General features: G+C 43.1%; 1 protein-coding gene across 1 annotated transcript; it reads left to right on the top strand.

Annotated features, from left to right (window-relative positions):
- Nucleotides 1–327: 327 nt before the first annotated feature.
- LOC123030402 (phosphatidylinositol 3,4,5-trisphosphate 3-phosphatase TPTE2-like) lies at nt 328–27,441 on the top strand. The gene is made up of 18 exons (XM_044444296.1): nt 328–377; nt 1,701–1,778; nt 3,837–3,884; nt 5,166–5,327; nt 6,483–6,602; nt 7,377–7,476; nt 8,889–8,952; nt 13,176–13,240; nt 14,835–14,895; nt 15,717–15,798; nt 17,319–17,407; nt 19,074–19,135; nt 20,125–20,205; nt 23,774–23,879; nt 24,032–24,129; nt 25,310–25,405; nt 26,224–26,294; nt 27,285–27,441. Exons 1-18 carry the CDS (start codon nt 328–330, stop codon nt 27,385–27,387), a joined length of 1,536 nt encoding a protein of 511 aa, XP_044300231.1. The 3' UTR covers nt 27,388–27,441.
- Nucleotides 27,442–27,990: the final 549 nt, after the last annotated feature.

The raw sequence follows: 27,990 nt of genomic DNA, 5'->3' as shown, positions 1-27,990 counted from the left end.
TCAGCCAAATCACCTGAAATGTGTGGGTGGTAATGATACTGACCTGCTTTAAGTACAAGATTACTGAGCAAATACACATGGGACACCTTGATCTGGTCATAATGCGCTATAATGATTCCAGATATTACTTTGCTGAATGAGGCATACCAGGCATGCTTATGGCTTCACTGTAGACAGATCAGTTTATACACTGTGTGTGGTCTGCCTTGATAAAAGATCTTGTGCCTATGAAAGAACTTTCTGGGTGTCCTCTATAATGTTTGTACCTTTTTTCTCCCTGTAGAGAAACCATCTGCTTTGTTTCATTCCATAAGCAATAAGAGCAACATGACAACTGTAAAATATGAAAAAAGTTTGGAGTTGGAAGATTCTCTGGGGTGAGTTAAAATGAATGGGATATAAGTGGGACTATAGTTGAAGGTTCACATCAGTCCTGGTTTAAAACTGTAAGATTTCTTCCTAAACTGTGTGTGAATGTGCCTTACTCCAAATTATAGTAAAGCATTTCTACACACTTCCTTTGAGATGAATCCAGTATTACTACTTAGCACTGATGTGTTGAAATGAACAGGTCTTAGATTAGAATTGGGCAGAACTCTGTGTGGTTCATGAAGCATTTTAAACCTCTTTCAGGTCAATCTTCAATTGTGCTCTCACCACCAGTTTTACATTTTAACAAACCCTACAGGTGTTTTCTGAGTGCAACCCTGTGTATTCATATTTGGAAGTAAGTCTGCACAGGTTTGCAGCTTTCACAAGAGTCATTTAAGGTCCAATCCTGTTATGTTTAGTTAGAAAAAGGGTCTACAGGTGCTGTGGCACAATTGGGTGGCATACAATTTTTTAAAATTAATAAATACAGCTTCCAGAATTCCCCAGGCAGCACTTTTGTTCTGTCTAAGCACACACAGGATTATGTCTTTAATATTGTAACTTCCTCCACCTGGAGATTTTGGATAGAAATAGTGATGGTGAAGAGTAGAACTATGCCAGTTTCATTTTGGGATAGCTTTTGGCAGCCAGGTAAAGTTTCTTGCCACTTTGCATGAAAATTCTCAGTCTCCTATGGATTTATTTTTAATTTGCTTCAAAACTCTTGCTAGTGGAATCTTCTTAAGACAGTGTACAAAACAAAAGCCATGAACACAAAAAAATCAAGTAGAGTTTATCTATAAAAGTCAAAACAGTTATGAGAGGAAAGAAGTTTTGACACCTGTGATACAGCCATTGAGTACTTTTCTGTGATGCCATTGAATAGACTTTGCATAAGATCAATAAAATGGATGTTTCAGGTAGGACTGTGATATATGTGGGGAGAAAGTCAGCTCATGCCCTGCAGGGCCCATGTAGGGGTTTTCCAGGTGGCCACATGCTTCCCCCTGACCCCACCTCCTTTCTCCAACCACCAATTGTTTTAATGGTTTCCTGACATTTCTGGTTGAAATGATGCCTTAAGGCTTAGATATGGCAAGTAAGGGCACCAGGCCACCACAGGCTGATGGTTTTTATTTTGAGCACCACCCCTTCTGCCTTCAGGGATATGGCCTTCAAATCTTCAACCCTCAGGCTGAAAGAGGTTCCCCACGCCTGGTTTAAGTCCTAGGGAGAAGGTGAGCTTGTTGCCTGCCATTCTCATCTCGTTGATTTAGTGCTTCTCCGTAAAGAGAGAATGGTGATGTAACAGCTTTAATTCTTGGCAGAACTGAACAGAGCACGGAGCCAACTGTTATGATTGATGATGGTGCCAATGACGATGATGATCCAAACTTGTGGTGTCAGTAAGTTGAAATTCTAGAATTTGCCGGACAAATCAAATGGATGCAGAGTGCCCTGGTCCTCTTCTCTCCCTCTTTGAACTGAGCTTTCCAAAATGCAGAGAACATGATTTAGGAGAATCTTCTCTGATATTCATTTTGCCAGCTCCAAATTGAGTATTCCACAAAACTTCACAATATCTTATAACAATATTTGCATAAGTACAAGAACAGCAACAAAATCTTTTAGGGAAAAGCACGGAATCTGCAAAACAATTCAAGGAGAACTGAGCATGCTCAGTGGGCCTGTATGCCTGATCAGGGCAGGAGGACTGGAATGTAGCATTGTGGAAGTGTATGACTGGCTGGAACTCTGAACAGGAGCATGTCACATTGCAGCATTTTCTGGAAGTTTCTGCTTTCTGATGGAAATAGCATGAAGGCTTGTGGGGTTTGGAGCTAGTATTCCCCAGGCATTAACACTAAGCAAACTTATGATAGGTTTGAGCTATCTAGCATTAAAACCTGCTGTATAGTGTGCATATTCCTTGACCTGTGTTGCCACATCCTGAGTGACTGTTCCAGCCACACTAAATGTATTGAAGGAAAGAGAAGTATGTGCTGTGCTGTTGCTGACCCCGCATAGGAGTGTGTTGCTCAGTGACTTGGGGGAACACATGGGTAGATGTGGAGAGCAGTGATTCTATGGGGAGCCTTCCATGGTGATGAATGCAATGAATACTCTGAAGGGGAGAAAGGGCTTGGCATATGGGTGGCTGGGATGCAAAGGGGTAATGGATGGATTCTGAATCAGAGGCAAGGAGGGGGAAGGTCCATCATATTCATAGTAGTCTTGTCAAGCTAATTGGTGCTTATCCTGGCTAGTGAAAAGTTAACCCCTACTTCTCAAAATGGTAGCAGCTGGGACTGGCTAGGTGAGATTGTGTGTGGCAAAACTGCAGGGAGTAGTTTTAAAAAAATGCAATACACTTAAATCCTTTTGAATTATGGGAGGCTCCAGTTCTTGAGAAATAATTGCTTGCTTAATACTGCTAATTCTGTTTCAGCTGTTGACAGTTATAAAAGGTGCATATAAATATATCTTTGAGGTGGGAAAGCAGCTTCTCCTGTCTAACAGGCACAGTCAGTCTGTACCTCTGGACTGAGGGTGTGTGCACTCAATTAAAATGTACTGCTACTTGGCTCACACATTGCAGTAATTAATGGGTCGTTGACACAATGAGTGGTCAATGTGACTTCTGAACTCAGGGCTCTGGCACAAACAGAGGGACAAACAACTCAAAATTTGAATCCAACACCTAAAGATAGGCTAGTCAGTCTGGGGTGTTTGTCCCAGGTTCAATGCAACATATGCACAACCTGTATATGAAGTGTTTGTAGGTTCCATGAAAAACTGGATATAAAGTTCAAGTGGCAGGCGCTTGCTCCTGTGTGGCCCTGACAATCCATGGCTTGAAAAAACCATGAGTGGCTGTTATGAGAGAATCAGACCAGCAGTTCGCTCAGTAGGATCTTACTGATGGATGGAACCTGAAAACAGCAGCCTAGCTGGCTTCACATCACAGAAGGCAGCTAAGCAGGTTTCACTCAATTGCAAGTTTCACTCATCGATAAAGTCCTATCAAGGGAACTACTGGTCCAGCTTGCACATAATTGCACCCCATGGGGATCAAGACAATCAGAAATGACTCTCTCTCTCCTTAAAGAATGGTAAGAGGAAAGGGGAATACAGAATTCTATAGAAAAACTTCCCTAGTGCAAACTGGGCATGTGTCAGTTATGAAATCTGGCATCCTGCAGAAACAGTGGGACAATTTAAAATGCTTAGCACTGGCTGCAGTAGGTGGGTGGGTGTCAGTGATGTCAGGATGTTTACACTGGACTGCAGAAATTGCTGGTTGTATGGTAATAAATGCCGCACTTAAGGACTTGATCGGGTGGTCTAACATGCTTCTGTTTTGGTAGGTAGCTACTACAAAAAGCTACTTCTTTGACATTGTAGCAGTCCAAGTCCTAATTATTATTCCCTTTTCACTTTTCTCCACCCTCACCCCAACTCAGCAACATTAAGAAAAGGATTTCTCCCTTTGTGATGTCTTTTGGATTCAGGTGAGTATTACCGGAACGTGAGCACCAGTCAAGCAGATGAGTAGCAGCCATAGATCTAATCCCTTGCAGTCTTCTCACAGCATCAGGAGCACCAGCATCGCTCTTATTTTGTATAAGTGGATTCACTTATTTTCCTGTCCAACCACTGTTGGGAATGCAGGTGGCCGTTCTTGACATGCACTCACAGGTTATGCCAATCTGGATTCCGGGACAGAGGATGATGGGGAGGAGGCGGAGGAAGCTTGGGAATGTGGGGCCGCAGATTTGAGATGACAGGATTGCCGGTTATCTCAAGGCCATTCTCCCCAGATGTTCAGACAGGCTGTGAGAATTGCCAAAATGTTCAGGTGTCGGGTGGGGGCATGGGAGAGGGGCTCTCAGAGTCAGGCGAACCTTAACCCCATGGTGTGCAGCACTGGGAAAGGAGGTAATGCCAGAGAGGATAGGCATAAGGAAAGGAGACAGGCTTGTTTCCAAAGGGGCCCTTCCAAAGGGATGGGCCCCAGTCATACTCAGAAGGAAGGTTTCTGGAAGCAGTTGTTTAGACTGGGTTCAGCAAACCTCTCTGTTTGCACAGGGACACGTTCTATGTGGATTGCATTTGATGGGTATCTTTTGGTATATGGAAAGCTTTTGCAAAGAAATGATCTGTTGCCTTGAATGTGCAAAGGAGGGAAAACTTGGCATACAAAACTAGGATTTGGTGTCCCAAGAGCTGTATCAAACGTGCAGTATGGTTCATACAACTACAGCTAGTTAACATTAGCAGATGCTGCTTTTCAGCCTTTTGGCTAACACATGTTTCTTGGCCATACATTTTCTAAATGGAATTTGAGCTGTTACAAATATTTTGGGTGACCTGATATATTAGTAATTTGTCTAGCTCTGTAGATAATTGAACTTTATTTGCCTTTCCTTTCTGCCTATTTAACATGTAGACCCTTTTACCAGTGCAAGCTGAATTGCTAGAAATGTAACACCTGTGACTTTGTGTTGTGTGCAGTGTCTTTCCTATATTAGACTTATCCTCCCAGAAGCTCTAATAGAGTGTTGCCTGACCATGGGTCTACAGATGTTGGATTACAACTCCTATAACATCAACCTCTCTTTGGAGATGAATGGAATTGTAGTCCAGCAAGATCTGGGGGCTGAAGTATGGAAAGGTCTACCCAATATGCTTGGTATACAACAAATTAAAACGAGTGTAGATTTTTCTTTTGCATACTTCTAGATTTGAAATATGACCATCTTTCTCTTCTCTCCCTCCCTCCCATTTTGTAGACTTTTTGGTGTAGTGCTTATTTTTGTGGACCTTGCACTTGTGGTTATATCTCTGTTGGTTGGTCTCAGATACCACTCTCTTGAGCACATGATTGGAAACATCTCTCTCACTATTGCACTCTTCTTCCTCTTTGACGTCATCCTGCGAGTGTTCGTTGAAGGGTAAGAGCAGAAATATTTCTGAAATTGGGCTAACTCCTCATGGAATGAGAGAGGGGCACTCAGATTTGGCCCCGGGGTAGCAGGGAGGTCTAAAAGTCCACCACCAAAAATGAAGTCTTGCAGCAGTTCTTACTTTCAGAAAAGGAAGGACCAGAAAGACTTGCAACAAAATGTGGTAGTATAGAGTATTTCCATCCATGTTTCCAGCTGCGTCATTCCATTCTCTGTGTCCCGAGTTTCTATTTCCCCCATGTCAGCCAGCATTCTGTGACTGCGGGGCGTCTGTGATCCTCATTGGCTTAAAGTGGTTTTCCATCTTTTTGGGAGGTGGGGTGGACACATGCCCAATCACAAATGAAAATGTTGGATTTCTACAAATCTGTTTGTGGGCAGCCCTAGTTTCTCAGTGTGAGACAGGAGATGGTCTAACCAGACAACAAGATGAGTCTATCTACATTTTTTAAGTCTGTGTTTTCCTCTGTCCTCCTCTACCATCCATTCTGTTCCATTCTCACTGGTGGTCAGATTTTGCCCACTTGCCAATGTGCAGTGTCACTGACCTATCTTTTACATTGGTGTGGGAAATTCCTACTTAGATTTTTTTTTCCATAACAATTTTTGTAACCTTGGGGTTATCCCTATGTGGAGTTGGTTTCTGGCTACATTCATGTGAGCATGGGACATTCAGACTTGGAAACAGAGGACAGATTATTATAGACATTCAGCTTGTTGTCTTATATCACCTTTCCTTAATTTGGCACCCTCCAGATATATTGGACAACAGCAAGCTGTCTGGAAGGAGCTCTTGTTCTGTATGCGCCCCTTCAATCTGTGCTCATTTGCTCTAAATTTTTATCTGGCTTTCCTCTGCTTATATAAGCCTGACTTTGGAATGGCTCTGACCCAGGTCTTGCTGTAGCAGTCCTTTTTTCTGTAAAAATGCCTTCCAGGGCTAATCCTAATTTATACCTGTGCAGTATGATTCTGTCTGATGGATCCTTGCAACAGTGATTTAAACCTTTTTGGAGTACATCACTCCATGGGCTGACATTTGTTATCCTAGATGGCCTCCAAGGACTCCCCACAGCAAAAAACTCTTGCTAATTTTATTGTTGCTGGTGAGCTTTCGCTACCCTTGTCTCTTCTGTATTTCAGCTTCAGAAATTACTTCAGGTCCAACCTCAATGTTCTAGATTGTATCATTGTTGTGGGCACACTGTTGATCAACATAGTATATACCTTCTCTGACTTGAGTGGGATAAGCCAAATTCCAAGGTAACAAGAATGCTTTCTTCCCATTTCCCTTTCCACACCTATCAGTAGTTGCCAGTTGTCTATTTTAAATGGAGAGGCATGCAAAATGGAAAAGAGCATGTGGATCATCTGGATTCAAAAGTGCCTCTTAGTGATGTTGGAAGTGTAGGGGTAGAGAGCCTTCAGCTCATGGGCCAAATGTGCACCTCCGTATTCTTCTGAGGCCACATGCCTCACTGGTCCCTTTCCAAGTTATTGATTTACTCTGTCTCCCACCTGCAAAGCTCTTAAGAATTTTTCTCTGCATGAGGTGGGGAAGGATGCTAATACAGGATTTTCATAATGCTATTCTCGCCTTGGATCAGTGCATCTCCAGTTATTTGTGTCAGTGGCTCCAGCTGCTTTGGGTTTTGGCCATGGCTAGTGCTGGGAAGTGGACCCTGACAGATTGTGACCAAGTTGTAGCAGGCCAGAAAAAGGAAAGGTGCCTCCACTCTAGTACCTAATATGAGGAGGCAATGTCCTCCAACAGGTACCTTGTGGTCACATTTGGTCTGCAGGCTTTCTAGAACTATGCCTCCAACTCTTATTTTAAAAAACAAAAACAAAACCCTCTTGATGCTATTGTTCCATTAAAAGCACCACTCCAAAATAGCTTTCAAAATATTATAATAAATCATACATTCCACTTCCCTTTCTTTTCCCGTAGTAGTGTTGCTCCCAAACTCTGTCCCTGAAAATACTTCATTTTACAAATGGCTGAGTAACTTGATAGGATCTCTTTTTGTTTACCAGAACAGTTGCGGTCTTTCGAATCCTAAGGGTTATAATTCTAATAAGAGTATTTCGACTGGCTTCGGAGAAGAAACGACTTGAAAAAGTGACGCGGAGAATGGTAAGCAAGGGAGGGCCCTTGTTGCCTGGATGGCGTGGCTTGCTTTTGGAGGTGATCTGGATGGCTCATCCCAATGGCTTTGTATTTGTTGAGTCAAGGGTTTGATTCTGGCTATTGGGGTTTTTTCTAATAATGCTTTTTAATGAATCCTGTTAATGTCTTATATTGTTAGCTGATTCTGTAAAAGATTCTCACCAGAAGGAGGAATGTGAGTGCTCAAACATTATGCAGAACCAAAACTGATCACAGGTATAGCAAGTTCTTTTTGGGGTCCTTTATATTCAGACTTTCCTTCTGGTCTTTACCTACTATCCCAACATCAGGAAGCTTTGGACAAAGTCCATCAGGATGCTTACAGTGGTTTTTTTCAGCCCACCCTTGCTGTTGTGTGTGTGGCTCCCACCCAGTTTGGCCTTTTCAGGTCAACCCAAAATCAGTGCTTCTACTCATCCCAGGATTTTCTCTATGAAGTGCTAAATCTTCTTTGTATAAAATGATAGATCCTGTTTGCACAATATAATTAGTGCTTTGTTGGATTGTACCCTGCTATTAACACTTTCATTCTAGAATTTCTGAGGAATCTGTTAAGCTTGATTTATGAGTTGAAGTTCTCAAATCTGTAGAGTGTTTATAGATTAGGCTGTTATTGTATGGTTGCCGTGCTTCATCTGAAGAATATTATGGAGGTCAGAAAATGACCCACTTGTAACCTCCTATGTTTTTACATTGCTTCTTCTCCTTCCTCTTTATTTTTTCTTTTGGAAAGTAAAAAGACAGTGAAGTAGTTGATTGGTAGTGTAAGAAACACTTTATCTGAGGACACCCACTGATTTTGGGTGTCTTGCTCAGCTAATTTAGGTTTCAGTTTAGGTTTAGTCAGGATAACACATCTTCATTCATCGCGGTCCCTCCACTTAACAATATTTTAATGGTATTAATATGACCTGTGTCAACTATTTTCATACCTTTCTATCATCTCTTGCATTTCAAATGGTCTATCAGATTATTCATTCAGACCTCTCTTTTAAATATATTTCATCTCGTAGATGTCGGAAGGTGAATCTCTGTCTTTTACAGAAGACTCAAAATGAGGTGGTCTGGGGGTGGGTGTTGTCACTGGCTGCCTTTTCTTCTGTCTTCCATTCTGTGTTACCACTCTGCAATATGACCAAAAATTAGTCTGTGTGCACAAAATTGGTTTTTTCTTGATAAGCCATGTGTTTTGAGCTTAGGACTTGTACTGCAATTCATAAGGAAGTCTTGCATAAGGGCAACCTTGGAGATGATTTTGAGGAAATGCTCTTGTCACCTACTGGTATTGAAGACAATGCAATTTATTTCTAGGTTCACCCAGACTAGTTTGGTCCACATCTCTCTCCTTCTAATTTTCTTGTGTGTGTTTCTGCTGGCAGGTCTCGGAAAATAAAAGGCGTTACATGAAAGATGGCTTTGATTTGGACCTCACTTACATCACTGGTTTGTATCACTTACTGGGGCATGTCTGGAAGCTGGTATTGTACATTTCTCTTGTGTGAACCTGCAAAATTCCAGGCATTCCAAAGTTAAGGGAGAAAAGTGTATGTGCTGGTACAGAGGATTGTCACAGGACCTTTTGCTCTGTTTCCCCTCAACCTTAGCAATTAAGGACTGTCACTAACTGGGAGATGTGGCAATGCATCTACTTAGCTGTTGCTTCTTTACAGGGAGTGAATGAGTGCCAAGACAGGTCTTGCCAATTGTCCTGAGCAGTTAAAATCTAACCACGTCAGCAGGATGGCCAAAGCTGCAGGAGGCACGTAACAAAACTTTCATGTGTCCAAAATCCACCAAACTAACATGAGTTGCATCTGAGCAGGAGGAAATGAGCTCTTGAGGGCCAATGTAAATGACAGAATGAACTTGAGGTGCTAATGCCCACAGTAAAGGTTGTTTTTTTAAATGTGACATGTTGGTATGTTGGATTGGTGATGTCCCTGACAAAGCTGGTTCCACAGAATGAGGAGGGAGGAACAAACTATCCATTTGTACAAAATGATTTAGTTTGTGCCCATGGGTGCAGTTCAAGTCCACCTTCTCCTTGCAGAGGGAGGTAGGGAATAGATCAATAGACCTTGGGCAAAGCTCAAGGAAGTAGAAGAATACAGGTTTTGTTGCAAGGGTCCTGGAGTGCTGTTGCCCAGGTACAGCAGAAGATACTGGGCTAGACAGACCAGTGGCTGACTCTGAGGTAGTTTGTCAGCATACATATTATATACCATACAGGACCTTTTCACAGCAGTTTGTCTGCCATTGTCTGCCCAGTGGTTAGTTGTCTGCTTTAAGAAATCACATGTTCCCCTATTGTAGGAACATTACACTTTCCCATATTCTTTCACTAGGGAAATGAGATCCTTCCCTCAGCTCATTGCTGTTACCTGTTTCAGACTCTGACTGATAAGGACCACAGAGACCTGACAGCACTAGGAATGCATGGACTGGCACTTCCTTCTGCCATTTTCTTTCCCATTATTGGTTTTATTTTCTGGATGGCCCTGAAGCTGTGCTACAACAGTTCACTGACACATTTGTCTGCTCCTTTTTTTAAAGCAGCGAGCTCCTCATCCAACATTTTGGGTCCCCAGCTGTGCAAACCCTGCTTATTTTTAAAAATTCTGGTATGGCAGTCCTTTTGAAAAGAGGCAGATGTGCTGCACTGATCTGTCATGTGGGGGAACAAGGCATTCAGCTGTTGGTGTCTTCTGGACCAAGACACTTTAACTCTCTTGAAAGTTGTGCACAGCCTGTGGATATCACAACATCTTTTGCTCAGCATCTTCAATCCACTTTCTCCTTAAACTCATTCTTCATTACTGATGTGCTATGCTGTAAACAATTCTGTTCATTACTACTGCACACTTGTTTGTGTTAATAGATATATAGGCAAAGCCATGCCTTTTCTGAAGAAATGTGCCTGGCAGCTACCTGCCTCTTCCGCAGCTGTTAAAACTGAACTCCTGTTTCTCAGTAATGCAAATGTAAAACTGCCTGCTTGGTTTCCACCTCGTGACATCTACTCCCGTGCTGAATTCAATCATTCATTAATCCAGCCTTAAAAACAAAACCTTTTTCCAGAGTTGCATGAGCAAACTGCTCAGCGGAATTTCCAAAGGGGCAGCCACTGTTTGGGAGCATGTCTTCAAATGCCAAACCACAGCTTTGTGCAAGAGCTACTTGGGGTGTAAAGCTGGAGTGAGAACAGAAAAGGGCTTGCTGTAATGTCTATGATTTCTGTTGCTCCTACCATACTGGAATCTGTCTTCCTGGATCCATAAACAATCTTACACTTGCCACAAGTTGCATCTCAGAGCAATATACAGGGTGTCCCAAAAAATTTGACAATTGGCTATGTTATTAGACTACGAATGATGTCAATTTTTTTGGGACACCCTGTATATTCACACCTGTAGCTCATCCTTTCCTCTAAAGAGCTCAGGGCTCATTATTGAGCTTAGTTTGTGGTGGTAAGGGTAGCAAAAGAGGAGTTCTTTTCCTCTCTCTCTTGCAGTGTTCTCCAGGAGAACTGTTCTGCATGGTGACAGATATTTTAACATCTGATCTTGAAAGGGGGTCCATTAGCAGGTCCATTAATGGAGTATCCAGAGCAATGTCTGGTCCAGTTGGACTAGATGCGTTCCAGTTGCCGAGGAACTTCATGCTGAAGATACATGGAAGGTGCTTGGCCAGTTCAATCAACTGCTTGTATGGAGTAATAAATTGCTCCTTGAGAGCGGGAGTGATGCCAGCCTCATTGAAAGAGGCTATCAGCCGATCAGCTCCTGAAGAAATCTAACCTGGAACAAGAAGTGGAGGACAACTATAGGCTGGTTAGTAACATCACCTTCTTGGGCAAGGTGCTTGAGTTTGTAGCTGTCCAACTACTCCAGGCACCCTGGAGCAAAGCCAATTCTCTAGATCTGTTTTAATCCAATCTTAGACTGTTCTAGGGCAGAATTTGCCTTATTGGCTGCCTTGTGGGATGACCTTGGCTGAAAGAGGCTAAGAAACTGCAACCTTGTTGGTTCTCTTGCCCCTCTCAGTGCCTTTTGATGCCAACCATTGCATTGCTCTGGATCAGTTTGGGGGCACATTTTGAAAATGGTTCTATTCCTGCTTGAATAGCTATTTCCAGAAGGTGGTGCTGGGGGATTATGGCTGTGTTCTGTGGAAATTACATCACTGGGTTTTGCAGGGATCTGCTTTATTCCTTGTGCTCTTCAAAATCTACATGAAATGACAGTTTTTCTGAGCATGTGCACTGGAATGTCATCAGTGGATGCATGAGACTCAGCTGTATCACTCCATTTCATCTTGTAAGCCAGCAGTGGATGCTCAAAATCAGAGCTTGAGAAAAGTAATGCATGGGATGAGGGTCAATACACTGAAGTCCAAAGAGGATGGAAGTGTTGTGAGGGAGTGATTTATCTACCTAGCTGAGTGGTGTTCAGCCTGTTCTGATGTGGGTCACACACTCCCTTGAAGGCTCAGGCATACACCTTGGGGTGATTCTGGATCCATCATTGTCCCCAGTGGACTCAGTAGCCTGATGCTCTTTTTACCAGCATCTGCTGACATATGAGCTGTAACTTCATCTGGGTAGAGGTAGTCTGGTGAGGATTCTCCATGTTCTACAACTGCTATCTGTGTTGCGGTAATCTCCCTATGGATTATTGCAAAGCCTTATACATAGGCCTGCATTTGAAAACAGTTTGCAAACTTCTGTTAGCCCAAAATAAGGCTGTGAGGCTACTATACAGTTGTGTGAATGAAGCCAGAAGTATGTCAGCTGTGCAGGCTCCAATTCTGTTTCCAGGCCCAGTTGAAAGATCAAAGTCCTGAGTGGTGTCCAAAGTGATGTCTTCTTCAGCATATAACCACCCTGGCAAGTTGTCTTCGGATCTGTAATGCCCCAGCTATGCAATGTGTTGCCTGTGGAGGCTCAGTGTTAAGATATTTCTATTCTTGCACAGTGTTTAGTTTTCTGTAATAGTATTTGTTTTTAACATGTTTCATTGTGTGAGCAGCCCTGAGAACTTCCTGGTATAGGATACACAAGAAAGAATTGCAATGCGTTAGATTAGTCTTCCCTATATTAGTTGATTAGTAATAACAGTGTCTACCTGGTTCTGTCCAGATGTGCTAGACTGCAACTCCTATCATGATAGGAGTTTGGCCATGCTGGTTGAAGATGATGGGAGTTGCAGTTCATTCCATCTGGAAAGCACCAAAGGGACAGATTAAGTTGCAGTAATTTGCAAGTAAAGCAAATCTCATTCAGCCATGAGGCTTGTGCATCCAGAATCCAGAAATTCAATTCTTTATTGCTGTGGCTACTTGCACTGCATAGGAGTCAAATCTTGAGTGAAACTATCCTTAGCAGTTGCAACACCTTTGAGATGTGATGTTGCAGCTGTTTTCATGGGTTCCATCACTTATAGGCCTTTAAGTGGGCATGGAAAACATTATTGCTTGCTGCTGCCTTTTCATAATCTTAATCTTGTACAAGATTTCATAATCTTGTACTGTTGAAGTGTAACTGTCTGGTCTCTCCTTATATGTACAAATATCCTTGTTTTAAGCAGGATGCTTTGGGTTACAAACTAGCAAATCTTTGTTTTTTCAAATTTGTGAATGCCTATTACAACTTTCTGTGTTTCTCTCAGCTCGTGTTATAGCAATGTCATTTCCCTCTTCGGGGAAGCAGGCTTTCTACAGGAATCCTATACAGGTAATTTAAACTCAGAAAGACTGCAGAATGCATTATTTTGAACTTCTTTCTGTCTGTGTGTCTCTTCACTCTCCCATTTCCTGCCATTACTGCAGGTTCTGGTAAAATGCTGGTAGATTGTTGTGTTACTGCCACAGGAAAAGGGAATTTATTTGCTTGAGATAAGTTGCAGAGTAAAGGATAGGTGGGGATATTGCCTAAGCTTTGTTTGAATCTGTGACTTTTCTCAAGTGCTCAGCTATGAGTCTTCTTTGTATAAATGATGCATCTAGTTAACATTTGACTTTTTGTTTGCCTTTGACTAACAAACAATGAAAATTTAGGGCCCGAAGCAGCCAGCGTAATGGATTGGTATGCTTGTGGACTCATTTGAGAACTTCCGTAACTATTGTGTACTACCACAAAAGGTCTAATCAAGCCAATGCCTGTTTAATAAGGAATTGTCTGTGTTCACAATCCCTTGACTGGTCAATACTGTATGGTTGGCCATAAGGGAACTTGGAATCCCAGCTCCAACCCTGGAAACGTGCTTTGAGGTCAGAGCAGGGATCCTGGATTCAGAGCACCCTCCCCCTTAGCAATCAGTGCAGCTCTTGCCATGTTGGTTGCAAGGCTCATCTCCGGGGGGTGGGGGCATGGAGGGAGGAGAAGGGAGGAGCAAGACTTCCATGGGATATGATGAATCTTGACAGGTGCCAACACGCGAACAGGCAAAATCAGTCCTCTAAGTCTTTTGCAGGGTGGGAGAAGCATGGAGGTAGCACTTACTTCTGGGAGCCTTCTGTCCTTGACTGGATGCCCATTATTCTCTAAGTTTGGAGGGCTCTGGGATTCCTCATTGGATTGTGCCCCGAACTGAGCTAACTGCTGGTGTTGCTATGCAACTAATACTTCTGTTAAGCATAGGTTTTGATAATGTTCTGTAGTTGGTTCTTTTTGGGTGGATAAATTTTGGACTGGGACAGACTTTAATATTTACAGATGAACACATACTTTTCATGAAGCAGGTACATAATTTAAAACTAACAAATCATCAGTGTAAATGGATTATTTGTACCTTGTAGGTTGCTAATGACTGATATTACATCCTTAGAAGTACTTCATTTAATGCAGTGGACAAAGGATCTTACAACACTTTTGGTATTTGAACAGGTGGCATGTTAGATGCCAACTTCAAATCCATATGTACATGGCTGTATTAAAGCCTATGTATAGTTCTATACTCAAGATTAATAAGAAAGAATTAAAAATCATTCCTGAGGAAGCCTTGGAGAAAGCGAAACATCTGAAACAAACAAACAAAAATGTTAACTTGATAAACTACAAGTTAAAAGATGTTTTCCTTTGTTCAAACGTCTGTATTCAGGATTTGGTAGCAAACCAATTTACTTAAACTTGCAGTTGATTGAATCAGATAATATACAGTGTCATTCATTCATTCATTCATTCATTCGATTTATATACTGCCCCATATTCCAGTATGGAGATTTTGGAGTGGTGAACAATGTAAGATAAATCACATTAAAAACAGGAATAATAAAAATATATTGATTCTTTTAACACTGTGAGCTCCTGAATATTTTGGTCTTTTTAGGAAGTTGCAGAGTTCTTGGATACAAAACATGAAGGCCATTACAAAGTCTACAACCTTTGCAGTAAATATCTTTTCGGCTTTTACTGTTTTAAATTTATTTTCTGTACTTTTTTACTTTCTTTAATATATTTAATAGAGTGCTGATTAATCCTCAACTTGATGTAAAATTGAACTGTACTCTGTTTCATTTGCTAAATGGGCTACTTCATGCCAGGCTTCACTGTGATAACAAAATGCATATGGGAGTCTCAGTTTCGACACAAATTCAAGCAAAAATGTTGCGATGGATTTTCTACATCCGCTTCTAGCACTGCACAGTTCATTTTCCCTCCTTTTTCTTAAGGAGGCCCCTGGCAAAATATTATCTGGTAGTCTCTCTCTGACCTTGGTTAGCTTCCAACAGGTTAGTTTCCCACAATGCCTCAGGCCACCTGATGTCACGTGGGAAATGAATCTGAAGGCTTCCAATCTGAGCTGCCTGGTGTAGAGGAGCCAGGGCAGGTGGGAGCAGTGGTGGGCCAACAGGGCTTCAGCAGCTGCCCTGCAATACCTGGGTTTGGTGTGAGGTCTGTTTCCAGTTGTAGTGATACCAAAGGTGAAATGGAAGATGCACAATTCCTAATTTGATGCAGTTGAACCACAAAATTGATAATATGGATACTTAACATTCAAAGAAACATAATCTTGTTGCAAAACAGGACTGCCCTTTCTCAGTCCACCAGAGGAGACAGAGGAAATTGGGCATCAGCCAAGTAATGTCTTCTTTTCCCCAGCTCCTAATATGTCAGTCGACCAGCTTGAGCAAAATATTGGTTTTTTGGTCTTAAGGGAACTTTGAGTAGCTTTAAAAAGTTAATTTTTATATACCCTTCTTCCTTGCAGGTGAGCAGGGCTATGACCCGAAGTTTTTCCATTATAGGGTGGAGCGGATATTTATTGATGACCATAATGTTCCTACTTTAGCGTAAGTATGCAGAGAACCTTTCCTTGGAGTGGGTGCCTCACCCCATTCCAATGTTGAGGATCATCTCTTTATTTAAAATATATCTTCCATTAAGGTATCTGCCATTAGGCATGAGACAGAACAGTTCAGAAGTACAAGGAAATTAAACAGATCTTATTTCTTATCAAGTATATTATTTAAAAATGCATCTGCTAGTTTTAAACAGAGCTTTTTGCAGTTGCTTTTGCCACCAGAGGTGTTAGGTGCCTGGTTCCTACCCCTTAATCCAATTCCCCTGTCATCCTTCACCTGTAACTCACGGGGCTTGAAAGGTCAGGTTTGACTTCCTCCTGAAACCTCCAAGGCTGTTCCATAGACTTCTCCCAAAGTCTTTGGTCTGGTCCAGCAGCTACTCAGTTTCCATCCCCCATCCCTGACCTCCACAGCCGACATTCAGGCTTCAGCTCTTTCTTCCCAAAGCTGCTCTAGGAATCTTGTTCTCCTCACTTGCAGGCTTTCTTCCACTTCTGCCTCATAGGCTTCTCAGTCTTGCAGCTGTTCTTTTTGGCCAATGTCTTTGGGCTCCTCAACCTCTCACCAGAGCTTCTGCTCAAGCAACTCTCTGGTCAGACGACTCCTAACGGACTCCCCTGTCCTCAGACTTCCTGTTGCTCCTTAGGTTTTAGTTTTAGAAAGTTTTAGTCAGAACTCTCCAGCCAGTCAGCCTCAAGGTGCTCAGCTTTCTATCACCCCTTCTTGGTAGAAAGGAGATCCAACCAATGGATGTCTTTCGAATGTCCATTATTTCCCCCATCAGATGATACCTATTTCAATTCTACTTTTCTGTATAAACAGGCAGAGCCTAGCTCCCAGCATGCCTTATTTACATTTTAATTCTTAAGCACAAGCCCTGAATACAATGCATACAATCTTCTTTTACTGTTAACCCATTCAGACCCTCGTTGACTAAAATAACACATTAGTGAAATTTTTACCTTAGTGTATATCAGTTTCTTCACAAAGGATCATGGCAAGATGGTACTATGTGTAAAATAGGCTTATCCACATTCCTAGATCTTTCCTATCAAGCCAGCACCAATTTGCAAGTGTGTCTAGCCTATGACAAATGATTTCAGAGCAAATAATGTGTTATTTGCATCTTATCAAGTCTTCATAAAATATGTAGGAAAGTAGGGGCCAGTCACTCCTAAACCTCAGTTTGCCCAGAGTTTGTACGTGAGTTTGGTTCCTGCCCTCCCCAGCATCAGATATCCTGCACAGCTGTAAAACTTGTCAGATAAACCTGCTTCTAACATCGGGTCAAGTGAGATGGAAGCATGCGACCCGCTCCCCACAAAAAAACGCAAACAATTTCTGAACATCTGCATCAGGTGTGTCTCATATAAATGACACCATAATAGGAAATGTTAGCTAGGTGAAATCTAATATTCCTGCTCAAGTGAATGAGATTGCATTTTGGGTTTTTCTAGTGTAATAGATTGGACAATATCATAAATGAGTTATTTGTGTTTTCCTTTAAGGGAGATGCTCAGATTTACTGCCAATGTGCGAGAATGGATGCAACAAGACAGCAACAATATCATTGCAATACACTGCAAAGGAGGGAAGGGTAAGCAAAGGCCTTTCAGGTAGAGTCGTATGTCATTTGAACTTTCAGTAGGCTTGCATTTCGTGACAGCCTGCTTCTAATTCGCATTTGTTCATCTTATTCCAAAACAGAGTGTTTTATGCATCAGCATGTGGTTTTCTTTGACTTTCCAGTATTAAATTATCTCTATTATTTCTCTTTAGGAGTTTTCTGAGGCACAAAAATGCAACACTGCCAGAAAATAAATGGCTGCCAAGTCATATTTTTCAATTATCACTCTGTAGCTTTTCCTACATCTTGTTGTCTGCACCAGTAATTCAAAAGTAGGCATCTGAATGCAAGTTTTGTATTCAGGTTGTCATTCTGCAATTTTGGATGAAGTTTCCAGAGGGGTAATTGGGTTAGTTTGTTCCAACAAAAATAATTATTATGGCATCTTAAAGAACAGCTAATTTATTATGACATTAGCTTTTGTGGGCTAGAGTTCTTTAAATCAGATGTATGAAATGAAGTGTGTTTGTGTGAATGCAGGAGAAAGTGGGGGTATTCAAAACTGAAGTAAGAAGGAACTGAGATGCAGAGAATGCTGATGTTACTGACAGTGGCCATTCACAAAAGAGTTCTTAATTGTGAGCTGTTTAACACATGTTAATCAAAAGCTGCTTCTCCCTATGCAAGCCACAGGAGACAGGGTTTTGCTTGTTTCACTGCTTTGTAAGCCACTTTGATTTAGTTTTTAAGGAAGATGGGATAGAAGACTTTAATCAAGGGACTTTAGTTCTTATGTTCTGGGATCAGTACTTGGAAAGTGAGGCAGGTAATAACTTATTTTTAAAATAGGGGAAATGAATTGTCAAGCCACAGAATGCTTGCCCAGATTCAACATTTGTGGCGACTCTTCTGAGTTGTTTGGTGTGGCCATGACCATGCCTGTGTGTGCTGTTGTTTTCCTGTGGGGAGTACAGAAGCTCAGAACTTGAGGGAAAGTATTTGGAGGGCTTGCACGACACACTAACTCCTGGGAATTTGACCTGTGCACTGTGGGTAAAATTCCCTGTGCCTGACAGACCAGCTGCTCAGCTGTAGCACATGGTGGCTGAGCAGTGCAGACGAGGTGGTTCTGCTTGCCTGCCTCCTGGGAGGGGCAGGTGGCTCTGCAGCAATCTGGGCTGGATCCCTCCTGCTGCTGCCTCTGTTGCAGCAATGGCAGGTCAGAACAAGATGCTCTGCTTACTTTCCCACCTTCCCCTGCCTTCCTCCTTCCCCTTTCATCCCAGCAGGGAAAGGCAGAGACAGGGTGGGAGGCATTCCTGCCCATTGCCTGCCCTGCATGCTGCCCTTTTTTGAGGAGGAGGAGCAGGAGCAGGCATCTGGGCCGGGTGATAGCAGTGCCCAACCTGAACTGCTTTCCCATGCCCTGGGGGAAGGGATTGAGGGTCTGTTGGCCCGGCCTCCTTCCAGAGAGACCAAGCCAATGTGCCCTCTGCCCCTTGCTTGCTCTTCAGCCATACCACGCTGTGCGCTAGGTGAACTGCAGGCAGGATCAGAGATTTTCAGAACTGTTGAGAGGCAGAGCCATGTCACCTAATGCAAGTGTTCCCCTGGTTCTATTTTGGTTGCAACAGCTGGGGTTCAACCAGGATGGGTTTTTTTTTCTGAAGTCTTTGCTCTTCCCTTTTCTATGTAGGTCGGACTGGAACTATGGTTTGCATTTGGCTTATTGACAGCAACCAGTTTGAGAGTGCAAAGGTACAAAAAATGGTGGTGGTGAGCGTGCTTCTGGCACTTTCTGGAAAGTGCTGCCACATGATGGCTATCCATGTAGATGATAACAGCAACTCTTGTATGCTGCTTGGTTCAGCCTAATTGTAGCCTGGGGCTGGGAGGGTGTTGCGGGGTTCATAATTGTGCCAGCTGCCACCACCAATTTCCACCACTGGAGTGCAAGAAGACAGTCAAGGATGTTTGACCAAACTATGGAGCAAGCAACATGTGAACACTAGAGTAGTTTATCTTGCCTTGGCGAATGGTCTTTCTGCTGCTTTCTTCTGACCACTGCAATGTTTGCTGCAGTACTTTGCTTTGGTGCTGCATAGGAAAGAATTTTACTGTTCATCTCAGAGCATTATATGTGGTGTTAGCCCCTACTGTTCACAGAAGGCTTTTGATTTCAACCCTTCCCTCCATGAATATAAAGGGAAGGCATTTTTCCCAGATTCTTTTTCCTATTGCATTCCCTCAAATCTTCTCCAAAATGTTTGGGAGCCCCTGAACAATATGGAGTGTGTGGGTTCACCACAGGGGGAGGAATGTATCAGCAAATTCCACATCTATTCCTCCTGCCAGTTCACAGAAACCTACATTTAACTGCATTAAATCCATAATTTTGGAGAGAAGTGTCTAAATATGTTAGAAACGAGTAGAGTTTCATTATTTTGACTAGGAGACTGGATTTCTCTGGCTTGGATCTTATATTTCCTTCCACGTTTACTGAACAGAGCTCTCCCAGTCACTCTGCAGCCCTCTTGAAACCTCTTTTGAAAAGCTGCTGTTCATGGACCCTTGGAAGTGTTGTGTGATGCAGCGCAGGGGGCTCTCGATTAAGGGTTGGTGGTGATCAGCTCCCCTTTAAGCGAACCGAGGAGCATCTAGGAGAACATGATATATCCCCTGAGTTTAAAAACAGACACTACAAGTCAACTCTAGTAGCTACAGTGCCATGATGCTTCTGTTTCTAGGAAAGCTTGGAGTACTTTGGTGAAAGGAGAACGGATAAAAGCACAAGCTCCAAGTTTCAGGGTGTTGAAACGCCATCCCAGGTAAAAAGCTATTCTTACGTTCCATTTTATAAAAGATCAGCACAATAGGTAGAATGCCACCATTGAGCAATGTAATCTTTTTGGCTATTTTCCTGGACCATTCTTTCATCTGGATGGTATCCTAGAGTGTCTTCAGTCTAGTGAATGGATTGTATTGTGGGCTGAAGCAACAGCACATCCAAAGTCCAGGGTTTCCCCACATTTTGGTAAAGCAGGGCTTGAAGTGTCGCGATTTAAGGCCTGCATTCTCTTGCAACCAAAAGGCAGCAGTTAATCTGCCTGTTCTCAGGATTGGGATGGGAACTTAGTGTCATCTTTGGGCTTTGACTCTATTCAGCTAGAAAATATTGATCTGGTTCACACAACATGACAGCTGATGGATTAAGCAAGCCATGGGCAGAGCCAATCCAACTCCTAAAGACTTGCATTTTGCACATGCTCAGCAGCAGCATGTATGCCGTTTCTGCAACTTTCACATATACTACTTTTCCTTCTAGACCAACTCTTTGTAGCAGTATGATCAAACTACAGTTTTCCTAGTTTGGTTGGCTCCAGAGGAGCCTGTAGTTTCACTCAAACTCTTTTTTCCCAGCCATTTCTTCAACATCTGCTGCATTCTTTTACTCTGTTTTTCCCTTATGTGTACCACATTGCTGTTTTTCACTGACCAAGATCCAAACTCTCAAATGCTAACCCTCAAGCTCATTATCCAAGAACCTCAGGCTCTTTCAGCACACCAAGCACCCCAGCAACCAAGAGGCACTCCGACAATCTAGATTTTCAAGCGCATGCTCCATCTGCCCCACCCCCACCCTTTGCATTCCAGACAAATGCGAAGAACCTTACACGCTTCACAGAATCACCAGGCCAAACAGTCTTGGGAAGCAACACACCTCAAAAGGCTTGAAATCCTTTGCTGAGTCTTTAACACATGCTGCCAGCAAGAACAAGTTCCAGCTCTGCATCTACACTCAAGCAAAGTCCCAGCCCTAGACTAGTGATGTCCAGGCATCAAATTTCCTATTGCATTTCAGTCTTCTTCTGCATTCCAGAGAGACAAACAGCTTAGAAACATAGAAACAGAGTGAGGCAGAAGGGGCCTCCCAGGCCATCTAGTGTGACCCCCGGCTCTGCTCATGACATGCCTACCATGTGCATGAGTGGAGCTTCCTGTCCAATGGAGAATCTAATGTGCAAAGGAAAAAAATGGAAGATGTAGCCCATTACCTGCCTTACAGAATGGATTTTCAGCAGCAGTCCCCTGTGTTGGAAGGAAAGGTGCAAATCCTGTGTTCAGAGCTTGCCCCCACCCGCCTTCACTACCCCTGAGACTACGTAGTGAGTGATGGACTTCTCTTTTGAACACCTGTCACTGCTCAGATTGTCTACATAACCATCTTGTATCTTTGTCTAGTCCCTGCATCAGCTCAAAAACACCTGACCTTGGACCAGCCATCTGGCCTTTATTTTCATTGCCAGACACAGTCACTTCCATCAGCCTATTTAAACTTGCCTGTTTCTCTCAACTGCTCCACAAACTTTCCCTGGGACTTCCCTGAGCTCTCAGATTTGTTTAGCTAAATAAGAGAAACGGTCACAAGGGAATCAGTTTCCTTACAGACACAAATACAAAATTGGAATAGCACTTTTAAGCCGATGGGCCTGGGGAGACAGGTGGTGCAGCTGTGTAGTAAGTTTTGCCTGAGGAATCCACAGTTTCTTTCTTTAATGTGAACCCACCCCACGCAGATTGGAAACACCTTTTAAACACCAGTTCACACCATGGTTTTAAACAACAGACCAAAACATACAACAAGTCACAAGAACAATGTGAATAACAACAAAAACATTTTTCCTTCTCTCTTTTCTTCTTTAGCCCTGGATTGGCCCAAGAGGGACTGCTGCAGCATTTCTATTTTAATTACACACCATAAAAAAAATGATAGCTTTCAAAGTCAGGAAGGGAAAAAAAGCACTTAGTCCATGCCATGTTTCTATTGAAATTCTTCTTAGGATAGAGGAAAGCTGTTTGTTTCACCTTTCCCAGGGAATCAGCTTGGCTCTGGAACTCTAATCCAGAGATGTCTTTGGGACTTGAGCCCAAGCGTCACCATCTGGCCAGGGCCATGTAGGCAGGACTTCAACCTGCCACACACAGGATTCAAGTGTGTCTTCTTACCCCTATTCCCTTTCCTGCCCAAAGCACAGCCACGAGGATAAGGTGTGGTTGTGGGCAGTCTCCTCCTAGTGCCTAAGCAACCTGCCTGACAGTCCCTTTGGGTACACTTGCCCGCCAGTTGATCCCAGACCCCACTGTGCTATCTCACAATGTGAGGTGCATCTTGAATCTGGGAACTGCTCTCAGGATGTCTGTGGCACTTTTTTCCTGCTTTTCACAAATCAGTTTTGCAGTTTTGGGCTGACATCCTATTGACTTTTACTGCCACATGGAGCCCCTGGAGATTACTTGGCTGATTTTAAAAAATCACAGTGTAGTAAATACACAGAAGAGGCAGACAAACACTGAGGCATCTTACCAACCTACTTAAAGGGTGAGTGATGTTGCTGGGTTCAGGTTTTTTTCTTTTTTTTGGGGAGCAAGAGCAGGTCTCATGGACAACACCTCATCGCCAGCACAGGGTCCTGGATGCTGGGCAAGGCTTCCTAAAATGAAGGATGTGTGCTGTGCTGCTTCAGAGCCAAATATGTGGCCCGAGAGACGTGTTCCAGCAGAGTCTCCAAATTTGTTGCGGACAAAAAAGTAACTCTTGTTTGTTGCCTGACTTGTGAGAGAAAAATGCAACAAGAAGTAATTTTATATATAAAAAAGACTCCTTTTTGGAGGTACACACTTACAACAGAGAGTGAGACCGTCTCCAGTTGAAGCCCACTGTCGCAGTCATACACAGATTTATACGTTTAGCTTTTTGCAGTGATTAGCGATTGCAGTGATTAGAAAAACAACATAGCAGAAAACATTCAGTTACTTTTGTACATGGTCATCTTGACCTACATTTTTGGCATCAAAACATCTGTCTCCAGGCTTATCTTTACAAATTCTGATCTTTTTATATTTTCGATCCTCTTTTGTGTCTCTAATAGAATCCCAAGTAAGTGACCCTTGTTGTTTGGTCATCAGGGGAAAAAAAAAAAAAATCAGGCTGGCAGGTATGATCAGGAGAGAGGGGGCACAGAGCCCCCACTAGGCACCTCCAAAGCTTGTCGAGTGTATCATCCAAGCCCCCAGTCAGCCAGGTTATTTAGAGATTATTTAGGGGCTGAATGACCCACTGCTTAAATCGTGGCTGATGATTTAACATTTGGGTTGTTTAGTCCCTAAACATCCTAGTAGTAGGATTCGGGTAATGAACTTAGCAGGCAGTGAAGGAGAAGATTAGGTTGCTGAGTAAAAGTGGGAATGGGCAAATTGCAGACAAGTTGCCCTCTTTCTCCTGCTCATTCCAGCAGTCTGGTGACCCACTGCTGTCTGTTGCGCAAACTCACCGAGAAAGTATATATTTGCCTATAGAACATTTTTTCTTAAGACACTTCTAAATTTTATTTGCAGAGTCGATACGTCGAGTATTATGAAACTCTGAAATTCAAGTATGGCCTGAAGCTCCCACCAGTGAGGCTGCTTCGAATCAAGCGCATAAAGCTCTCCGCTATTCATGGTAAATGCCAGTAAAACATTCTAGGATTTGGAATGGCATTTCCTGGCTTGCTGCAACTTAGAATTACTTTTGAAGAACTTGCAATGAGCAGATCACAGACCTAAATTCCAGAGCCTGATACTAGCAATTGTCTTGCTGTCTCTCTTCCTTAGGAGTTGGAAAAGGCAACGGGAGTGATTTGAGAGTGAAAATAATAATGGAAAACCAAATAGTATTTTATTGCATCTGTGCAACGCAGGAAAACTGCAAGGTAGAGGAAGTTATTTGGATTAATTTGAAGCACTTGTTATGAAGATCTGGGTTCTCTTTCATGCTCATTGGGTCATGTCATATAGGCTCTTTGCAGCCCATACAGGAAGCAGCAAAGCAGTTGCCCCCTTGTCAGAGAGCAGAACAAGGTATTTGGTTTCTGCTCTGACCCCTCCCTCCTGCTCAGAACCACTGCCGCAGGTGGTAGGGATTGTTAACACTGAAGGTCTCTGGTAGAAATGTTTCCTGCCCTGAGCTTCAACGACAGGTGGTATATCAAAGGGCCCTCATGATCACTGATTCCCCAGTACATTGCCCTCCATATGCTTGGGACTGCTACTCCAATCTTCCTGCCCACTTGCCATGCTGGCTGGGGCTGATCCAAGCTGTAGGCCAGCCTAGAGGAACCCAGGTTGGAGAAAGTTGCCATTAGGTGCGTTTGCTATTCATGCTGCAAAGGTGGTTCTTCTGGAGATTTGACTTGCACATTCAAGGTACAAAGTTTGTCAAATGGAAATGGCAAGACTTCTCATGCATCACTGCTGTTATAATCGCGTGGAACTGATTGTAGAGGCATTGTGGGCTCTTGGATGCTAGTAGTGGCAAACAACACCACTATTTACCATAATTCTACAGTATCTAACTCTCTTCCTGTATTTATATAAGAATGCAATTCTTTTGTTCCTACAACAGATGCATGTAAACCTTTGAACTTGGAGGCTTATGTGCATCTGGTGGCAGGAACAAGTCAAGAGGTGGGTCATGCCCTGTATCTTGCTATCCAGGTTTGGCTTCTAGATCAAGTGCCTGGGAGTAGGAGAGGAGGAGGCTGGGGCACTGATAGGTCATAGATAGAAGGCCCCCATCTCTTCCCCTCCCTGATCCCCCAGCATGTCCCGTTTCCTCTCTCCAAGGTGCCTTTCCACTCTTGGAGAGGGAGCCAGCAGGGTTCTTTGTGCACCAGCTGTCAGGGGGACCCACACAGGCTAGTCTGGAGTCCGGTTATTCACCAGGTGGGAGGAGAGGTGCAGCAAGTCGGTCCCTTCCCTGCCAGTGATTTGGTGCAGGAGAGGAGGACAGCCAGGCAGGTCACTCTGGCTGACCTAGTAAATTGTTGCTGTGCATTTTATCTCAGAGATATGTCCCAGGTGAGAGTAAGATACCCATCTGCTTCCTTTCAGTTGTTCTTCGATGGTGAAAATGACTGGGTCATCATTGGTTTGGAAGGCTGCCCTGTCATTAGCAATGATGTGAAAGTCAAATTTGAATCTTCTTCTGTAAGTAAAGACATTGTGGATTCCTTCTATTACTTGCACAACTTGTAGCCTTTTTCTTGAATTCAGTGTTAATAATCTTGATTCCATCTCAAGTAGAGAGCTGACTTGATCAGTCAGTTGTGGGGACCTTATAAAAGTGGATAGACCTTTTGAGTACCTGGGATTTACACACTAAAAAATCACAAGGTGGGAAACTGTCTATGGGAATCAGCGAAGTGGTGAAATCATACTAGAACTGAATATGTTGTCATTTTTGAGCTAAAAAGGAGAAGGTAATGAATAGTGAAGTTATTTCATTCTTTATTATGGTGCCCTGTGGGGGAGCTGTGTCATCACCTTCTTTTAATGCTTTAAAATGGATACTTTTTTAAAATGTAGAAATAACATGAATAGTATATGAATCTAGTAAAGTACCAGTTGGGGTAGCAAGCAATCATCTCTCTGATAAAAGCTTTTATAAGAACAGAATAAAGAACATAGAAACAGGGCAAGTCAGAAGGGGTCTCCTGGGCCATCTAGTCTGACCTCCGGCTCCAGCTGGCTCCGCTCATGAACCTTACGTCCTAAATTGGAGAGCTGTGTAGGGCAAGGTTCTGACATTAAGCTATGAACTGACGTTTTCTTCATTTGAATCTTGCCTGTTACAGAAAATTACCAGGCAAGGCCCTCTCCCGCACTCCACCCAACATGGGGATACTGTCTCCACTCACAGGGTTGTTGTAAAGATCATAGGGCAGATGAAGCACTCTGAATGCAAGAAAGTACCATAGAGTGGTTTAAGTCACATCACATATACCTATTGCCATTTTAAAATACAGGACATTCCGAAAGGCTACGATGACTGTGCTTTCTTCTTTTGGTTCCACACTGCCTTTATAGAGGACCACAGGTAAGCTAGAATGTGGCATGAAAGTGCAACCCAGCGCTGGAGAGCCAGACTAAAATGTGAGCCAGGCTGTGATGGACTTGCACTTCACAGCACTGCAATTGTGTGAGTGTGGAAATCAGGACTCTCAGTTTGGGTCAGGGATAACTACTATCACTGTGCAGCACCTAACAACACTGGACATTGACTTGAAAGCTTTTTCTTTCCTTTGCTTCCTCCTGACAGAGGTCCAAATAAAGGCAAGCTGTCAAGGGAAAGCCAAGGTGTGAGTGAACTTTGCAAAGTGGGTATGGTAAGGTTTATACCCCTTCACTGCATGCAAGTTGTTCTTTTATGGCTCCTATAATCCTCAGGATGCACAACTTGCACATTTTTCTGAGACTTGGAAAGTGCAAACACACATCCTACCCCCTTTTCTGGAGAAAAGGAGTTTTGTCAGGGAAATGGATGTTTTTTGGCTAGGACATATACAGCCATTTGTCCCAGGCAGAACCCACTCACAGTTGACTGGAACCTGAACAAGAGCTCTCCAAGAAATGTGGCATTATAAGTGGAAGAACAGCAGACAGGTCTACCATTCAACAAACTGAGCATCATGTTGTACCTGTATATAACTTAATGTTACTGAGTTGTGGAGGGAGGGAGGGAGTCGGTATCCTGGGACCACTCCAGCTGGTGGACCTCCGAATACCTTGGGAGAGAATGTCCACATGTGGAATACCACATCTAATACTCTGGGGGGCAGGGAGCAAGCCTAGCACCAGGTACACAAGCTTGAGGGAAGGTTTCACAAGCAAGGGGAGCTAAAAATGAACTATATGGAAAGGCTGAAGGGAGTATAGTTTATAGACAAAAGTAGAGGTGCCATTGCTCCTCTACTAGAAAGTGCTATGAATAATCTTCCTATTTTGTGAAAGATATACAATTTGTTCTTCTCTGCACAAGAATGTGCTTGGCCTACGTTATTTGACCCTTTTCCTCATTTGCCCCCAGACTTTATATTCCCAGAAATGAAGTTGATAACCTGAACAAGTCAAAGATGTGGAAGATGTTCAGAGAAAACTTTGCTGTGGAGCTGAATTTCACTGAGCCATAATCAAGAGCCAGCAGTGAGAGATTATTATGCAGGATTCTTTGCCACTGCAGTGCTTTTGCCTTCATCTTCCTTCCCCGAGATATAGGCTACAGATGGGAGCATCTTGGAACTGAATGATGCATTCAGAGGTTGCTTAATTATCCCGTGTGTTCCTGATACCATGATTAAAACAATTTTGCCAGCTGGTTTATGTGTGAGGAGTATGGACTATGGCTCATGTGTGAGGAGCAATATATTTTTGCTTTGCGCTCTCCCCCCACCCCCTGCTGCTCCATTTCAACCCATCTCAAGTGACTGGTCTGCATGTACACTAAGTGGACCAACCAGCCACAATGATCTTGCGAATGGCACAAGTGATCTTGCTTGTATCATCCAGAGCTGTCTGGAGGAAGTATCTGAGTTGCTGTTTGTCCATTTGTTCCCAGGAGCAGCTCAGGACTGGGAACTAGAAGATGAGCGTTAGAGTACAATTGCATGCTTGTTTGGGCAGAAGGAAATTCTGCAATGCTCAACATTCTCCAGCCAGGGCATTTTTCTGGCCAAGGACATAATCCTATGCATGTTACCAGTACCTGGATTCATCTGGTGTGGACATGGATATGC

The sequence above is a fragment of the Varanus komodoensis genome, unplaced genomic scaffold, assembly GCF_004798865.1.
Source record: "Varanus komodoensis strain SLA01 unplaced genomic scaffold, ASM479886v1 scaffold44_3, whole genome shotgun sequence".
Taxonomy (NCBI): domain Eukaryota; kingdom Metazoa; phylum Chordata; class Lepidosauria; order Squamata; family Varanidae; genus Varanus; species Varanus komodoensis.
Note: the sequence above shows the minus strand (reverse complement) of the source record. Positions and strands in the feature narration are given on the sequence as shown.

Excerpts from the sequence above, each read along its gene's own strand:
- LOC123030402 (XM_044444296.1), top strand. The coding sequence starts at position 328 with ATGACAACTGTAAAATATGAAAAAAGTTTGGAGTTGGAAGATTCTCTG. Across the intron at positions 3,885-5,165 it reads GTGATGTCTTTTGGATTCAG|ACTTTTTGGTGTAGTGCTTA; the intron begins GTGAGTATTACC and ends CCCATTTTGTAG. Across the intron at positions 6,603-7,376 it reads GGGATAAGCCAAATTCCAAG|AACAGTTGCGGTCTTTCGAA; the intron begins GTAACAAGAATG and ends TTTGTTTACCAG.